Source organism: Branchiostoma lanceolatum, chromosome 8 (assembly GCF_035083965.1).
Source record: "Branchiostoma lanceolatum isolate klBraLanc5 chromosome 8, klBraLanc5.hap2, whole genome shotgun sequence".
In the NCBI taxonomy this organism is placed as follows: domain Eukaryota; kingdom Metazoa; phylum Chordata; class Leptocardii; order Amphioxiformes; family Branchiostomatidae; genus Branchiostoma; species Branchiostoma lanceolatum.
Window position 1 is genome coordinate 18025101 of NC_089729.1, and position 17641 is coordinate 18042741.

At 40.2% G+C, this 17641-nt stretch overlaps 1 protein-coding gene and 1 long non-coding RNA gene across 5 annotated transcripts in view; one reads left to right on the top strand and one right to left on the bottom strand.

Moving 5' to 3' along the window:
• Positions 1–17641, top strand: part of LOC136440101 (katanin-interacting protein-like) — a 48062-nt gene that overhangs the window by 11419 nt on the left and 19002 nt on the right. For all 4 annotated transcript variants that reach the window (XM_066435908.1, XM_066435910.1, XM_066435909.1 and 1 more), the window contains 17 exons: positions 524–587; positions 865–939; positions 1513–1540; positions 1666–1734; positions 2174–2211; positions 2937–3109; positions 4976–5110; positions 5740–5852; positions 6949–7153; positions 9142–9378; positions 10480–10629; positions 13293–13548; positions 14916–15063; positions 15288–15392; positions 15602–15661; positions 15903–15949; positions 16445–16544. In XM_066435908.1, the coding sequence (XP_066292005.1) occupies positions 524–587; positions 865–939; positions 1513–1540; positions 1666–1734; positions 2174–2211; positions 2937–3109; positions 4976–5110; positions 5740–5852; positions 6949–7153; positions 9142–9378; positions 10480–10629; positions 13293–13548; positions 14916–15063; positions 15288–15392; positions 15602–15661; positions 15903–15949; positions 16445–16544 (2003 nt within the window). The remainder of the gene's footprint in view (positions 1–523; positions 588–864; positions 940–1512; positions 1541–1665; positions 1735–2173; positions 2212–2936; positions 3110–4975; positions 5111–5739; positions 5853–6948; positions 7154–9141; positions 9379–10479; positions 10630–13292; positions 13549–14915; positions 15064–15287; positions 15393–15601; positions 15662–15902; positions 15950–16444; positions 16545–17641) is intronic.
• Positions 12746–17641, bottom strand: part of LOC136440105 (uncharacterized) — a 77915-nt gene continuing 73019 nt past the window's right edge. Inside the window, exon 2 of the long non-coding RNA XR_010756621.1 lies at positions 12746–12796. This is a non-coding gene — a long non-coding RNA (uncharacterized lncRNA). The remainder of the gene's footprint in view (positions 12797–17641) is intronic.

Consider the following 17641-nt stretch of genomic DNA (forward strand, 5'->3'; position numbering starts at 1 on the left):
TGTTTGTATGTGTCTGTCCGGGCGTTGAGAGTTTGAAATTTAAGATGGTGACTACCCCGGGTGCGCCCCTGAGCTGGTTTGAGAAGACTGTCTGCGTTTTTATGGATAATTATATTATGATTATTAACGAGTTCGTAGAAAAAGGTGAGGCGGGCGTTCCTCCTCCTTTCGGAGAGAAGGGGCCACTGCAGGTCATTGAGCATTTGTGTTACGCTGCTAGTCCGCGGGTAGTCATTAAGGGTCACACGGGCGGCCCTGCGCTGGACGGCCTCCACCGCCTGTATCACTTTGGTGGTGTACGGGTCCCAGACGATGGCACTTTATTCTAAGTGGGGCCAGACCAGCGCTTTGTAGCAAGTGTAAAATGTAGTATAAGCAAGTGAGTGAGTGAAAGAGGTACTAAGAGTTTAATATGAAGATGTACCTAGTTACAAATGAGTGGATAAGTAAACAATAGATTTCTATTGTCATTAACTTTCTCATAGTATCATTAGGCTTTGTATATCTGCTCTTTCTATAACAGATGGAAGAACCAGAAGAAGAGATAGCAGAAGAGTTGGAAGAGGATAGCTTAGATGAAGAGAAAGGTAAGAAAACGTTATTTTGCTTTTAGACCTTAGTCCGGTGGTCTTGCCATTTTATACATGTACAATCATGTTTTAATACTCACATTTGTAAGTTTTAACTCAGACACATGAGAAAGTTAAACTTATTGTGGATCAGAATAAACTTAAACTCAAACTCAAGTGAGAAAGTCAATGTGCTAATCGTAAGATTGCTCCATTCGGACTTACATATGTCATGAAGAAGTTAGTATACTCATGCGGTAACGAGTAAGAAGTGTTGATTATTCTATTTCCTCAGACGAAGCTGAAGACAGTGGTGGCCTGGAGCCAGGAGATATGATTGTACTGGAGTTTGCTGGTACAAGAAAAAAAGGTGAGATTTCTTTACATTTACTTCTTTCCATCAAACTAGTTTTTTTTGCTTAGTAGTACGTCATTCAGTTTAAGCTATGTTGGGGAATCTTAGTTAAATCTTAGTTAATCTTTAGAATCTTATTTAATCTTTGCATCGTGGATGCTTTAAAGGCAACCGGAGCAATATTAGAGCCCTAAAATCAGATTTTGAAAGTCAATTTATTTAGTCATTTCTATACAATGATTAGTTCAAACAACACTATCACAATGTATAGCGTCGTCCATGATACAGAAATGTGACTTCGTTGTAATGTGAGAACTCACTGAAAATCGTCGCTGAGGTTTTTTGTAGGCTCGCGAAACTAAGGGGATCATCGTATGGCATGTTTTTGCATGGTTTAGAAATGCTTCAAGTATGAAGTTACTACACAAATGTGCTAGACAGTGTTAGTAAATGTCACTACAATAAAGATTTCAGCATTTTTTTATTTCCATATTTTGGTCCCTAATATTGCTGTGGTTGCCTTTAATGACTGCCTTTAAATGATGATACTATATTCAAATTTAACTAATTTTGATGTTTTATTTTTAGAACTCCAAAGAGATCTGTCAGCCGCAAGGTGAGTCTCATTCTGTGTTTTTATCTTCAGAACTTTGATGTACGTAGATGTAAGCCTTTGCAGATGTGTTCTATTTTGCATGTGAATGTGCACTTTTCAATTGTAGTTTTTATACTTTGCTACAGACGAAAAGGCACAGAGCATGATGACTACACACAGCCCAATAGACAAAATAAAACAAGTCCCAAAAATAGGTAAGGACATTATGAGATGATATTCATGCATATGTAACTGCCTTGTGTTTTTGTTATATTGACATTATGTGACATTTTGATAGCATGTGATTTGTCATGTTCTAATACAAATAACTATGACATTGTGTAAAAACTAAGATTAAGTAATTGTGATTCTTGTTTCTTTCACTGTAACTTTATGGTCACTGTTTTTACGGTCACCTCTGTACCACGAACTTATCATCACCGTGAAAAGTCTGTTGCAATTATCTATGATTCCTTCACACAGCCGTTCTGTAAATCGCTTGCCACCACAGTGAAGTTAAAGTTCAGTGAAAAAATCCATTTTCCCGTGAAATTTTGCTACCGTGAAGATAAAGTGAATTACAGTATCTTTTGCAAACTTCAATTTATGGTCATGTACATGTATAAATTCTTTGTTTTCTGTTATTTCAAACAGGGAAGAAAAGGTTCAGAAGGAGATAACTTTAAAAGCAGGTGAGTTGCACACCGAGTTCCAATTTTTCCAGTTAAAGGTATCCAGAGCATTTTATGAGGCTTGAAACTTGAATAGAAAACTCCAATTTCTAGTCATTCCTGCACATAGTAAGTTTCAATAACACTATACCATAACATATCGACATTAAAGGAGCAAAGATAGGATGTCGTTGTGTGGTGAGAACTGATAGAAAATCCAAGCCCTAATAGGCTGATCCTGACTGTCCATCACAATTATTATATAATTAGTGGTTCGTCTAATGAGAGAGTGACTGCATGTCCGTCAAATATTTGCATTTTTATGTTTTAACTTCGCATTTCTACGTTTAGACGGAGGTGGGTGGGGATATGGTATCGGTCTTTTTACAGTAGGCGCGTGAAACTAAAAAGGCACCATGTAGCTTATTTTTGTGCCGCTTTTGAGCACTTTTGATAAGAAATCCGCACGCAAATGTGGTAAACAGTGGCATTACATGTCAATTCCATAAAGATTACAACAACTAGAATATTTTCAGTTTTCAAGCCTTATAAAATGCTCTGGGTGCCTTTAACACTAAAATAGGGGAAGCCACATGTTTGTATTGTTTGCATCTTGTTCGATAAAAGTCGTCCATTACCACAACTTAGATACGTTGTCTGACATTTTGTACCAGTGTTCCATTAGTATGCAATGTAAAAATCATAATGAAGATGACAGCAACAGAGCTTTGAATGTTTGAATGCAGAACCAGTGAAAAGGAAGGAGCGCCCCCTTTCAGCGGCTAGAAAAGTGCAGCCAGGTCCCCACCAGGACTGGGCGGCAGACAAGGCAGAGGTACTGCAGGCAGTACAGGCTGAGAACATGGCACTGGAGAACCTGAGGAGGGACACCAGGAGTGCACCACTCAGTAGGGCCAAGGTGGGCTCAGTCTGATGTTTGTTGGATGTTTATGCCTCAGTGAAAATGAAAGCATTGTTTTCTGTGTGTGTGTGTTTGTGTTAGTGTGGGCTGAATCTGATGTGGTTGGATATTCAACTCAGAAAAAAAGAGCTTAACAGAAGCGTGCGTAGTCCAGTGGTTAGCAATCTTGCCTCTGGAACTAGAAGCCCCGGTTTCGATCCCGGCTGTGTCGCTCACCCAACATGCACGCTACCGGAAAGGGTCGCAGTCCCTAGGACGGGACGTTAAAGCTGCACTATGTAACATTTTGGCGCAAAAATTGAAAATACTCTTGTGAACAAATCCTAATACAAATGACATGGACAACCACATTTCAGCATATTTTCATCATTAATTCGTCTATTTCTGGCATGTATGGTGTTTTTAACTGTACAAAAACAAGCTGCAAAAGTCTGTGACACCACCTCAATCTGAAGCCTAATGTTTGTAAACAACGACTTCCTGCACACTAGCAGGACCCCTGGGTAGGCTAATTACTTAGCGACACTTCAGTGGATCTAGATAACAGCTGATGTTATGAAGATCATCTTCTTCAAAACACTCATATCTTTTTGAATGAGGATAAAATATGTTAGCCAAGTTTGTAGGGAACTGATAAAGCGGATTTCCCCCGTTCAAAACTGCTAGAACTCTGATAAGGACGTTTGGCAGAAACTGTGGCTAACTATAATCAGGCACCCCACTGGGCAGTTGGGGTGATAAGCCTGTGTGGCCACACTGCCCCAACTGCCAACTGGCTTTGAAAGTTCAGTTTTTAAACTGGTCTATATGGTGCAATGATGTTGAAACATTCCTTCCTGAATACTGGTATGTCATTCTACAATGTTAATTCAACATACTATGTAAAGAAATGGTAGAAAAATTGATTTTCTGTATTGACCAAATCTTACATAGTGCAGCTTTAAGCCGTGGTCCACTGTTCATTGTGCTTGTCGAAAAGAGCTAGGGGAATTTCCCCGGTACAATGAACCTGTGAATACTGTAAAGAGCGTCTGTCTTCTATGTCGCGGCCAGTGGAAGATTAGCTCATCTGTTCATTGCGTTCATTTGAGCTAAACTGGTTTCGAGATCACTTTCCTTTACTTTCCTAGCTCAGAAAAGAAGAAGAAATAGCCATGCCTTCAAGTACCAGAGTTATGAACCTAGGATTGATATGTTCAAAAAGTTTTTTTTTTCCACAACTATCATTGAATGGAACTTTTCATCAAGTATTGTTGAAGCATCCTCACTAGCTAGATAGCTTTAACAACGTGCAAAGGTTAGGTGTGACAGGTTGTTCAGTGTAATATAACCAGCTGCTGCCGCACAGTGTGCCTGCAAAGCTGGTGTACATTATTTTACGCCAAACCAGCTATACTGATACAGATACAGACAGATGTGTGTTTTTGATTTGCACAGAATGCTCATACAGATATGACATGTAGATTATGATAAAGACTAAAAATAATCACAAACCACAGTATAATAAGGGATCATACAAACCGGTGCAATGGCCTAGTTGGTACAAAGAGTGTTCGCCTTGTACACGGTAGGTCGTGAGTTCGAACCCCGGCCCGGTCATACCAAAGATTTTGAAAATGGTACATACTGTTTCTCTGCTTAGCACTCAGCATTTGGGAAAGAGTATGGTAGTTAAACACACACGTCACTACCAGCGGACTAGCCCCCTGCTGTAGTGACTTGCACAGATGTGTGTGGCCCAAGGGCTATAGAAATGGTTGCCACCCCTATGCGTCTTTTCAGGACACCCGGGTCACTTTAACTTTAATACAAAGCAGAGTCTTCTGTAATACAAGTGAGATTGAGAATGTTTCCTGTTATCAGGCTGTTCCAAAAGAGGACCCTGCTGCTGTGTTAGAAGCCCTGCAGGCTGAGAACCAGCAGGTGGAGGAGTACAGGAGGGACACCAGGTCTGCACCTGCACAGGAACCTCCTCAGGACAGCCAGGGGGCAGATAAGGTACAGGCCATGGAAATAATGTAGATGTATCAATGTTATGTGTTTTCTTTGTTTCGCATAAGTGGTTATTCGCCTTAACGTGTAGATGTATCACCAGTTTTGTACAATATATACAAGCTGCATGAGTAGTGGTGTGGATCTAAACCCGAGGTTTAGGTTTGGACTCAAGTCCAGAGGTTTAGGTCCAGGTCCGGACTTGAAAGTCTGGACCTGAACAATAATTTTGGAATATTTTTTCGTGTAAAATTGCATATTGGCAGATATTTTACATGTAATTTGAAAACTATATATACGGAATTATATACAGTCAGTAATTAACACAAAAGTTCAGTTATAAACACAAAAACAGCAATGTTTTAATATTTTTCTAGTGCAAATTTCACGATTTAAGGAAGGTTTAAGATGGTTTAAAACAAAAAGGAGTGTATGATTGAGAGAATTTTTTTTCAAGTCCGGACTTGTTTCCAGATGTTTAGGTTTTTTTTGGACTTGAACCTAAACGTTTTACAAGTGCGGAACCGGTCCGGCCGGACCGATCCGCACCACTATGCACGAGTGTCACTGACATCTACATGCACTGCAGAAAAGGACTTTCTTCTCACAATCTGTTTACTGTGATTATTCTTCAGAATACTACAAAGGCCTTTGTAGAAGAAGCTCCTTCCCAAAACAAGAGCAGTTTTCTACAGTCTGGGGACTCGCTGGCTCAAGTCATGGACAAGGTTCTACAGATGGATGCCAAGTAGGTCTCTCCTAATACACTTGAATGTAGTGATAGTTTCCAAGATTTTAAAGTCATCTAGCATGCTAATGTTGTTTCATTGTCATCTAAATTATCTTAAATGATGGCTTTATGTTCAATGATTGTTATCTCCATGAAAAATGGAGATATAGTTTTGGGTGTGTCTATGTGTGTGTCTGTTTGTCTGTTTGTGTTTCCGCACTACTGTAGTCAGCATAACTCAAGAACCTCTTGATGGATTACGATGATATTTGGTATGTGGGCAGGTGTTGTGAAGCCAAAGTTCAAGGTCAATTTTGGGCCCCCTGGTATGTGACCTTGGTACTGCAGCAGAACTTCCGTTTTTGTCTCTTTTGACCTGGACGTGTTGTGGTCTTGATTTTTGGGTGGCTGATAGCAATGTGATGTAATAAAGAAGTATTGTAGGTTTGCGCCCCCTAGCAGCTTGTTGTAATTGTTTTGTACTGTTGAAGGGGTGGTTAAAATGTTGAAATACTGTTAAAATAAGTTATGAACAACTTGACTGCAGTGCCAAGTTGTCCTTGTCTGTCCAAAAGCAAAGTTAAGGGGGGGGGGGGGGGGGGTTACAGTCAAACCTGCCCAAGAAGACTGCTGTTGGGACCAATAAAATGTGGTCTATGAGGACAGGATAGTCCCCTTGAGGATTCTTAATGCTGTTGTCAGTGGGAAAAGTTATCCAAGGGACCAGCAGAAAATGGCCAGGTAGTCCTTATATATGTAGAGATGGTCTCTTGTACAAGGGTTTCACTGTACCACAAGAAGTCCAGCTCTTTAGATTCCTACATGTAGGATGAAAGTTAGTTTCAGCCTTAGGCCACACCAATTTATTTTCTTGGTTAACGGAATAAAAAAAATTATAAAAAATACTACATTGGAAAAACAACATGAAAACAGAATCTCAGAGGAAAGTTTGTACTTTGGTGCACACAGTTTCAGGGAGTGGACAGGGTCAGGTGCAAGTTTTCACCCCAGCCTTCTGTTTTTTTTGTGTGCTAAAATTGAAAATAAAAATCTGTTAACCAAGATATTAAATTGATGTGGCCTTATTTAATAAGATATTCTATCTTTGTTTCAGACAACAGAAGATGTTGCTGAAGGCTCTTGGTAAGATAGAGAAGTCAGCAGAGCCTGTGTCCCCGAGAGCCTCAGTTAGAGACAGTGGAGACGGGACTGCCGACAGAGCTGGTGTTGGACCGGTGAGAGAAGTGAAACACAGAGAGCTGGGGAGGGCAGGCACGCCGGCATGGGCTAAGGCTGACAGGACTGAGCCAATACAGCAGGTAATGTGAATTTTTTTTAACAATCTCGCTCAATGCAAGTCCGTAAGAGGCCACTTCTCAGCATTGAACTAATTGAACTAATGTGGCATAGGTGAGAGACAGCTGTGTGTGTTTGTTTTGAAGGTTTGTATTTGGGGGGAAAGCAGTGGGCTGGGGGAGGGGGGGGGGGTGATTCCAGAGTTTTGCAGTTTGTGGAAAAAAGCTGTTACTGTAGAATGACTTAGAGGCTGGTAGTTGTACAGTATAGTGGTGTGAGTCAGAGGAGAACCTGGTAGTACGCTGAAAAATTCTCTGTGGTGGGACAAGTAGTGAAAGTTCATCAGAACACTGGCCGTGGAAGTATCTATAAAATAGAGACAGGGAGGCAATGTTTCGTCTGTGAGAAAGGGAGTCAATATTTACTGAGGAGCCAGCCTTGCAGAGAAACTAGGTTTCCGCAGTGTTGCCGGCTCCTTACAGATTTACTTCAAAATTTCTTAAATCTGTGAAGTTGAATGAATAAAAATAGAAAGCATGTACAGATTTGCACTTCTTTGTTGTTTCTTCAAATACTCTTACTATTGTAGCCAGAAAAATGGAGGAAGGTAAAAATGAGATTTGCCAAAAGAATTAAAACTATGTTTGTACGTAATGCAGTACATACTAGACTAAGTGCATTAATAATGACAGAAATATACATGTGTACTCTGGAATATTTTAGGGTTAGGAGTTAGATATTGGAGTCAATGTCAAAATATGTATCTGTGAAAGACATTTGCCGTACAAAAGTTACTCAATTGACCATTTACAAATTTAAATGGCCCTTAACAAAATCTATCCTGTTCCCTGTGTAACTTTTGTATGGTGTATCTTATTACCTGGATGTCTAACCTTCATCAATGTTTGTACGAAGAGGTTGTATTTTGAAGTAATATGATAAAGATGCTTTACCCAGCCCTTGAATCTGTTTATCTACTTTGCAAGCACAGTGATTATACCAGTGAATGAAGATCTTTGTTATACACAATCATCTTCATATACCGCGGTACTTTTGTTGTGTCATGTACCTGTACATTTTTGTATACCAACTAGGTTAGTACAAGTCACAACAAAGAAATAGTTTACAGATACATCTATGCATTGTCAAATTACGTCAAGTATTAACTACATGGATTTGACTTCATCATAATGGTAATAAGTGTGGCAATTAAAAATCATTCTTATTCCTTACTTCACTGTAAGGAAAGTACCAACGTAGCACTCTTAGTTCTGCCATAATATTTGTCCAAAACGCACTTAGAAAATCAGAAAGGCGTCTGCCAAGCAGATATACAAACTTTAAGGCACCATAACTCAAGGAGTTCCTAGCAGATATCGAAATGCCGGAGCACACTTGTAGTGTCCTTTCTCTGCCATTTTTGGATAGGTAGAGTGAGAATCTTGGCCAGAAGTTTAGAAATTCGGTTTGCTGGGGCTGCTATGATCGTTTTGGTTGTTACTCTAGCTCTGGCGGATGTGTTTTCGAGGAGTTACCGTTGTTTTTCCGACACCGCACCCCTCGACGTAAAGCGTTCAGTGTAGAAGCGGTAACCAAGTTCTTTATCGTTCCGTATATATGCTTGGATCTCCTCAAGTTTTTGTGTTCACAGAGGTTTCTTGGTGGGAGGCATGATGTTCAGCACGTTCTTGTGATAATAGATCAAATGACACGGTGGTACATGTAGGTTCAAAGCTAGAATACTAGATTCGGTGAACTCCCTGACACACTCCCACCAGTACGAAATCGGACACCACGTAAGTTGCTCATCTGTCATGTGCTAACGAGGTATAGAGTGACAGGCGGGCGGACGGATTCCTAAAATTCCTGTGGAATTCTAGGAATTCTTGCAAAACGGCCCTAAAATATACTATTAAGCTCGCTCTTAAAGCTTCGCTAAAAAGGAAGAGCAGTAATATTATAGTTCATAATCAAATATTGGTTTGTCTAAACTATATCATAATCCTTGCAGGAGCTGGAAACAGACGATGTCAGGTCCAGTAGTAATCCGGATAAGAGCGAGGGTCCCGTGGAGGTGTTCTGTGAGATGTTGTCCAACTGGGGACATCCCAGCAGACTGGGGCTCACAGAGATGGAGTTCTTTGACCTGGAGGGGAAGAAGATTCCAGTGTCGGAGGCCGACGTCATAGCAACTGGGGCTGAGGAGCAGAAGGGAACTGTTGGATGCCTGGTCAATGGAAAAACTAAGGTGAGAAGCATTTACTGTAAATCTAATGAGAACTACAGTATATAGAAAATGAAGTACACTTTGTGCTAGAATGCTCTCTTTATAAAGACACATGCAATTCTCTTGTTAGTGACATATTGCTAGACCGAAGATATGCACATTCAACAAAGGAGGAAATCTTTGCACATGTAATGTCAACAGCTAATTACGATGTAACGGAAAAACTCTGTGAATTTACCTACAAATGTTTCAAGAAGAGAGAAGAAGCATGGAAATCATAGTTTAAGCATAGCATAGTTTTCTTAGTATCCTCTGGATATTGTAATGCATTTAGCCCTATGTTGGGCATGAATATACAATAAACTTCATTGTCATTGAATGTCATTGAATATCGCAGTTGGTAATTTTAAAAAATGTAGCAGTTGGGAGGAAAGGGAATAGTTCACTGCATTTGATTTTAATGATGGGAACAGGCATCACTGTCTCAAGTGTTAGTAATCAAACTTTGCGATGATGAAATTTTAGCGGTTGACTAGTGATCGTTAAAGTAGCTAAAATAAAGTTACCGTTAACAAATCAAGAACCCTATTGGATTCAGTTGATACAATGAAAGTGTCCATGTGACAATTGAATCTTAATGGCAGATATTGCAAAAATTATGGAATATGATGAATAGCACTCACTCTACAAAGGTAAAGGTGGTAAAGAAAGACTGTCAGTAAAGTTGTGCAATATTCTTTCACTCCTTTTTCCCCCTTAGCTATAGGGCATTGCAAAATTATCATTATCCCCATAAAAATTGGAGATATTGTTTTTGGCGTGTTTGTGTGTGTGTGTGTGTGTTTGTGTTTCCAGACTATTGTAGTCAGCATAACTCAAGAACCTCTGGATGGATTACGATGATATTTGGTATGTGGGCGGGTGTTGTGAAGCCGAAATTCAAGGTCGATTTTGGGGCCCCTGGTATGTGACCTTGGTACTGCAGCAGAACTTTGTGCCGTTTTGTATCTTTTGACCTGGACGTGCTGTGGTCTTGTTTCCTTTGCATTAGTTTCCTCAGTTTTTTTTACTCCATTCTCTGGAAATAATCATTGTTGTTGTTTTTGGCCGTTTTTTTTCCAGACCATCAAAGACAGACACATGTGGACCTGTAGATTTGGTCCTGACAGCCCTTCTGTCGAACTGGTGTTCAACATAAACGGACAGACTAACAGCCAACAGGGCTTTGGTATCTCCAAGGTCAAGATATGGAACTACAACAAGAGCCTTGCGGTACGGTTAGGATACTGTTAGATATTCTTTTTAAAATCTTTTGGTAAAAATCTTTAGCTGCTGTTTTATAAAAGCTTCAAGATGTTCCCTTTAGTTCCAATGTGCATACCTATTTTTATGATTATCAACATATAATTATGTATATTAATGGAAACTTACATGTTCAGTGACAGGTGTATATTATGCAGTGAAATGAAGAAACAACGCAGGGCTCGAAATAGTGGGTGCATGTGCACCCAGTGCACCCAAAATTGGAGCTGTGCACCTAATTTTTGACTGTGGGTGCACTGGTGCACCTATATATGTTTGTAGCCTATAGGGTTAAGGTACTATTGTACACTAGTATACAGAATATTCTTGAAATGTAAGTATAACAAGACTGGCAATGATAAAAAGACATTGCCATGGCGACGGTGGTTGTTGTTTTAATTTTTACTGTACCCTGCTTAGGGCACAGTGATAGGTGGTGCTGTTCATACAGGATTTCTAACGAAAAGGGCTGACGGGTACCTGTTCTACTGGACAAATACACACACACACGCACACACAGACACACACACACAGACAGCGACAGTTCCACCAGATTCTACCAGATACACCCCACTGCCAGAACGAACATCGATTTCATCACAGCCTGATCATGACAACTGAAAACAGCCCACGGACCGGGTTCCCACCATACAAAATGGCTATTCTACTCTGATAGGACTGCTGTTTACATGAACAACATGTTAGGCCAAATCTACACAAATTTTAACATCATAGTCCACTTACCAACAGACACAGCATACACCATGCAACAGTTTGTACACTTATGTTCCCTGAACTATAGAACTAAGTCCTCTAGAGTGTGAATGGCCAGGGATGTTAGCTAACGATGGAATGCCAGGATGGAATGCCAGGATGGAATGCCAGGATGGAATGCCAGGATGGAATCCCAGGATGGAATGCCAGGATGGAATGCCAGGATGGAATGCCAGGATGGAATTCGAGTCCCACTGGAATACCAGGCACACCAGTCATAAAGGAATTTGCCAGTAATTCCTGGAGCCCTAATGAAATGCCAGCCTGGGAATCTTAATCCACAGAAATGTTGTTGTGTAAAAATGTGTCCCATGTGTTCTTGGAAGTGTACAGGATTATATCAGCAAGAAAGTGGCATCTTATCAGCAGGATATAATCATCTAGAACTAGTATTACTGGCTTGCTAAATTTCCTTGCGACAGTGACATTTTTCATTGATCGATCTGGCTTGGACATGTTCCCAATGTCATGAATGAGGTTAATGCTCTTTAATTAATCTGCTTGTGTAGGTAACTGAAGCAGCGTGTGCACAATCGTTATCAGTACAGAGTTGATGCAGTTATGACCTGTTCCCCGAAGAAAGACATTAAGTCTTACAGTTGTAAGGACCAGCATTAGGGCGTCTAAAAACATTTTAACAGACGCATGTACACATTGTTTTAGAAAAGAGCAATATTACTGTAGAGCTGAGGTCTTAAATGGGTCATGTATACATAAGCCTGGCACATCTGGTAGACAGCTGTAGCTTCCTGTCTAGGTTATCTAGGAGGAATGTCCCGAGGGAGGCTTTCTGTCTGGCTAACATTCCTAACATTCTTATTGTCTTAATATGCCTATGGACACATGCCTGTACAATTCCTAGAATAGTTGCAATCTGCACACAATACTATATCATTTGGCTTGCCCCTGAGGCGTCGCCAAAAAGCAGCATGATAACTTTTTGCTGTACTTTATTTAATGTATTATTTGTTTGAAATTTTGAAGTTAGCTATAGAATTACAGATAGGCAGCAGCGTTAAACTTTGTAATTATGTTCAGAAGAACATTCAACTTTATTTTATCTGGTGCACCCAAAATTCTTTCTGTGCACCCAATTTTTTGAGTTGGGTGCACCAGTGCACCTATTCCCAAAGATGAATTTCGAGCCCTGCAACGTATTGCTTTTGTATACCCCATATCTGTCTTTAAAGAATGTGCTGTCACATCACTTTGTTTAAAGGCACCCAGAGCATTTTATGAGGCTTGAAAACTGGAAATATTCTAGTTGTTGTAATCTTTATGAAATTGACATTTAATGCCACTGTTAACCACATTTGCGTGCGGATTTCTCATCAAAAGTGCTCAAAAGCGGCACAAAAATAAGCTACATGGTGAACTTTTAGTTTCACGCGCCTAGTGTAAATAGACCGATACCATAGCCCCGCCCACCTTCGTCAAAAGGTAGAAATGCAAAGTTAAAACATAAAAATGCAAACATTTGACGGACATACAGTTGTACAGTCACGCTCTCATTGGTCGAACCACTAATTGTGATAGACAGTCAGGGCTTGGATTTTCTATCAGTTCTCACTACACAACAACATCGTATCTTTGCTCCTTTAATGTCGATATGTAATGGTATAGTGTTATTGAAACTTACTCTGTGTAGAAAGGACTAGAAATTTGAGTTTTTTATTCAAGTTGCTAGCCTCATAAAATGCTCTGGATGCCTTTAACTTAATTGTATGATCCTAGACCATACAATGTACATGACTACATGGCATAAGATCAGAAACACATTTTGAGTAAACTAATGTACAAAATCGTTTACTAATAGACACTCTAGTCATAATGACTTTACTGTTGATGTATTTCTACAGGACTTAGACATTGGTGTGAGACACATGAGGCTGTACATCGGAGTTGACCTCGTGTTCAACGGCGAGGTCGATAAGGGCTGTGGAAACCAGGTGTTCGATTACAGCACCACTGTGCTGGTGGGAGACCAAGTGGAGACCAAGCTCACTTCAGAACCAGAACTGCGGTCTGAGACCAGGATCATTAACTATTCTGATGCCAAGTTGGAGCTGCCTGAAGTGGAGGAGGAGCCAACTCGTAGTCTGGAGTCTGCAAGAGGTCAAGTTTATTCTAAATCTTACTTGTCAAAGTTGTTATCTCCATGAAAACTGGAGATATAGTTTTGGGTGTCTGTCTGTCTGTTTGTTTGTCTGTTTGTGTTTCCGGACTACTCAAGTCAGCATAACTCAAGAACCTCTTGATGGATTATTAGGATATTTGGTGTGTGGGCAGGTGTTGTCAAGCTGAACATCAAGGTCGATTTTGGACCCCCTGGTATGTGACCTTGGTACTGCAGCAGAACTTCGGTTTTTGTATCTTTTTACCTGGACGTGCTATGGTGCTGATTTTTTGGTGGCAGATAGCTTGTTTTGTTTTGTTTATGTTAAGGTATGTGTAACAGTTCATTATTAATGTTATGGAAATTCAGAACAAGATACGAATTATACAAATCTCTAGTGGTTAACGATTCAAGACAGTTTTAAGAATGTCATGGTATTCCCAGAATACAAAAGCACAAGACATGATTTGATAATGCGATTGCCAAAAGCCTCATGTAACGCACACGCATGTCCCAACAGGGGCAACCTTTCTTATCTCATTAAGATTATTGCAGTATGTTTGGTCGTGTCTAGTTGGATGACTTTTGCAATGAACAATGGCATTACCCAGTGGAGCTTTGAAAATACATGCACGTATGAATTATTAATGATATTGATATCTTACTCCTGCCAACACTATGAGTGATTAAAGTGTTACAGGAATATTATTTTTGTGCCACGGATCTGTTCTTCTGTGTCTAATCAAGCGCAGTTTTGTTTATGTTATGATAATCTAATAACCGTTCTACTACAATGTATAACCACTGCTTTCATGACTACTCAGCTCTAGAGTACTACTAGGGATCCAGGTTTGTTGATAGCACTTGTATGAATGTTCTGAACATGCCATATCTTTTTGCATATGATGTCGGTAGACATGTCCCCGTGGCGCAAGCGGTAACGCAACGGTTACCCCGCTTCTTCGCCATCTGGATCAAATTCCGTGGATCCGAAGGGCCCGCGTTCGAACCGCAGTGGTCAACTCGAGCTCGGACATGTTGTAAGGGATTGCCTTCGTCATTTCGGATGGTGACGTAAAGCCCTGTGTATGAGGGAGCTTTGGGCGTAAGCCTCAAGCGTCAAACCTCTGCACGTAAAAGAACCCAACACACTTATCGAGAAGAGTAGGGGTGACCCGGTGTGCTTGGCCAAAAACGCGAGCCGTGGCGAAGCCGCATTGGACTACATGTACCACTAGCTACTTGAAAAAGCATCATACTTCACCTCAATTGAGGATGCCTGCTTTACTTTTTTTTTTTTTAGGTCTTTTCATGGCTTATGTTGGTAGGCATTTTCATGGCTTGTGTTTTTGTACGTAATTTACAGGAGTGAGCTCCCCTAACAGAAAGAGACAGAGAACACCTCGGATCTCTAAGAAGATGGCCGCTAGGCTGGACGGCCTCCAGAGCCCCGAGTCTTCGTCTTCACGCTCGTCTTCTTCTCGTGAGAGCCCTACATGTACAAGTCCTATGAGGTATGAACTTTGACAGTTACATAGCTTTAACATTATGAAGTATCAAGGGGAAGTAATATGCTTACGGTGTTATGTATGGCCAGTGGTGAAATGCAGTTTTTAAATTTCGTAAGGGAAGATCATGCCCATAAAAAACTATTTGTCATAACTTGAAACTAAAAGAATTACGATGTAAAAGAATGGATAGGTAAGGAATACTTACCTAAATAAATGACTTTTTGCAGCCATGACAGGGACTCTGGCATGGGAACAGAGAGTGCACGGACTGACAGAACAAGAGAAAGCCAGGAAGAACCCTCTCTATTACAACAAGTGCAGAAACAAGCAAGGTACCCTGATGCTATGTACAATATCTTTTGAGTGACTGTGCATTTGTTAGTCACAGCTTTAAGTCACAATGTTCTAAGTAAACATGAATGCATAATGGAATAGACTACAAGTTCTAGGACAAATTACGTGCAACCTTTCCATGTCTTCCTTGATTGGAGGATAAAAACAAATTTAGAAGACAATTTTTTCTCTTCAAAATCCTGTTCAGGGCTGTGTCTAGAGGCAGTAAACAAGACTGGTTTGAGCCATCAAGGAATTCTCCAGACCAGTAAGTCTATCTGTTATACCATACTACATGTATATGGTGTAGTGAATTTTGATAACAGGATCAATTTTTTTGTTCTTTTTGCCAGAAAAATGTCTGACAACACATACAGTGAATGTGTAATGTAGAAATTTAGTTTTATATTTATTTTTTATTGGAAGTGTCAAGGAAGTGTCAAGCATGATACAAAATTGTGACTGTTTTTGTCACTGTTTTGACCTAATCTACATTGTGTTCTTCACAGAAGTAAAGCCAGGCCAAGAACCAAGCCTCTGTGGCTGCAGGCTGAAGGTATGTGTGGTTCTGTTCTTGATCATGACTTGAGTACTATAAAAAATACAAGATTTTACAGCTCTTGGTGACAAATGTGCAGATGTTGGCACATAGCATTGACAGCACCAAATCTGGGATTGTTTTCTGGCAAACTTTTGACAGATTAGCCGGGATCTGTCATGGCAGGTGTTTTGTTGAAAGTGCCTTTTACAAGGGCACAACATTGGGACATGGCGAGTATCGAACCCGGAACCTATGGTTCTGAGCCCAACACTCTAACCGTTAGGCCTCACCAATGACACAGTACTATAGAATGATATTTACTTTCAGCTACAAGGGAATTATTGTTAAAGATTCTGCTCAGAAATGTTTAAGGTTTTGATTGAACGATATTATTTGTATCAACTTCATTGGTTTCTGTCGTCTTTCAGTGCATGAATGGCTGTTATCATTTGTATAGTATGTACATTTTCTAACCAAAATCAACCACTAATTTGTTAATTGATTTAACAGAAGAAAGAGATGGCAGTAGCTCAGATTCTCCCGGGCCAGCTATGCATGATGCAGGACTCAACACTACCCTGGACAAGATGGTGCAGTGGCCACAGAAAGGGTTTGTTTGTTTGTTTGTTTGTTTGAACCTTTGTTTATTCGATAAGCTCAAATCGGCACGCAGGCCGCTTTTCATTGAGGTCATGAGGGAAGAGGTAAGGGTCAGATACAATGTAGCAGAGATACACACTCATTTGAGTCCTAATAACTCTATCAACATATTTCTGGTACAACAATATACAATTGCTACAACATACAACATATACATGTAGTAGGGCGAAAACTGGTTCATGGTCCGTGTCCGTTCGTTTTGTTCATTTCCGTTACTTCAAGAGTCTCTTAAAGGAAGTCAGATTCGGAGCCGTACGTGTGTCTGGCGGTAACAGTGCTTATTTACCCTGCAATATATTTCATTTGTCTAAAAGCTTAATGGTGAACAACATAATTATATAGTTTGATGTTACACAAAGAAGAACATCTCACCATATTTTAAACTATTGATACATGTCAGCCTTCCTGAGAATGTATGACGCATCATTTCATTCAACCTATATTACATAATTTATCATGTCCTTAATGTTACCTCTATGATTAATTTGCCAAGATCACTGTAAAATGATTGATGGTTTGACAGTCAAGACACGCCTTGCCTTTTTAAAGTTCATGCGGCATGTATTGTATTGTTAATTCCTCTGCCATGGCTGTTCTGTGAAAAAATTGCACAGTAATGATTTTGTTGCTAAGCTAAGATACTATTCCACTTGACCCATTTTAATGCTGTTGCTTGGTGGTACATGTAGGTTGTGTGTTGGTACAGTGTTTCACTGTCGCCTATTTTGTTTGATAGTACATTGTGGTGAACTTTGGCAGTAGGTTGTGTTTTGCTTCAGGGTTCCAGAATTTCCTATGTTGGTTGAAAAACTAAGTATGTTGTGTTTGTAGAGTTTTGTTTGGTTTTCCAGAAGGTATGAAAATTAGTATGTGTTCCAGAATTTCCTATGTTGTTTGATAGTACTACTAGTAGCTCAATTGGTAGCGGCTTCGTAGTTGAGCCTCCTGTTTCCAATTAGTTGGATCCGGGAGACCCCAGATCGAATCCCAGGAAGGGTATCCTTGTCAGAGCTGCACGGCGTCTTTCGGAAGAGATGAAAAATGGGG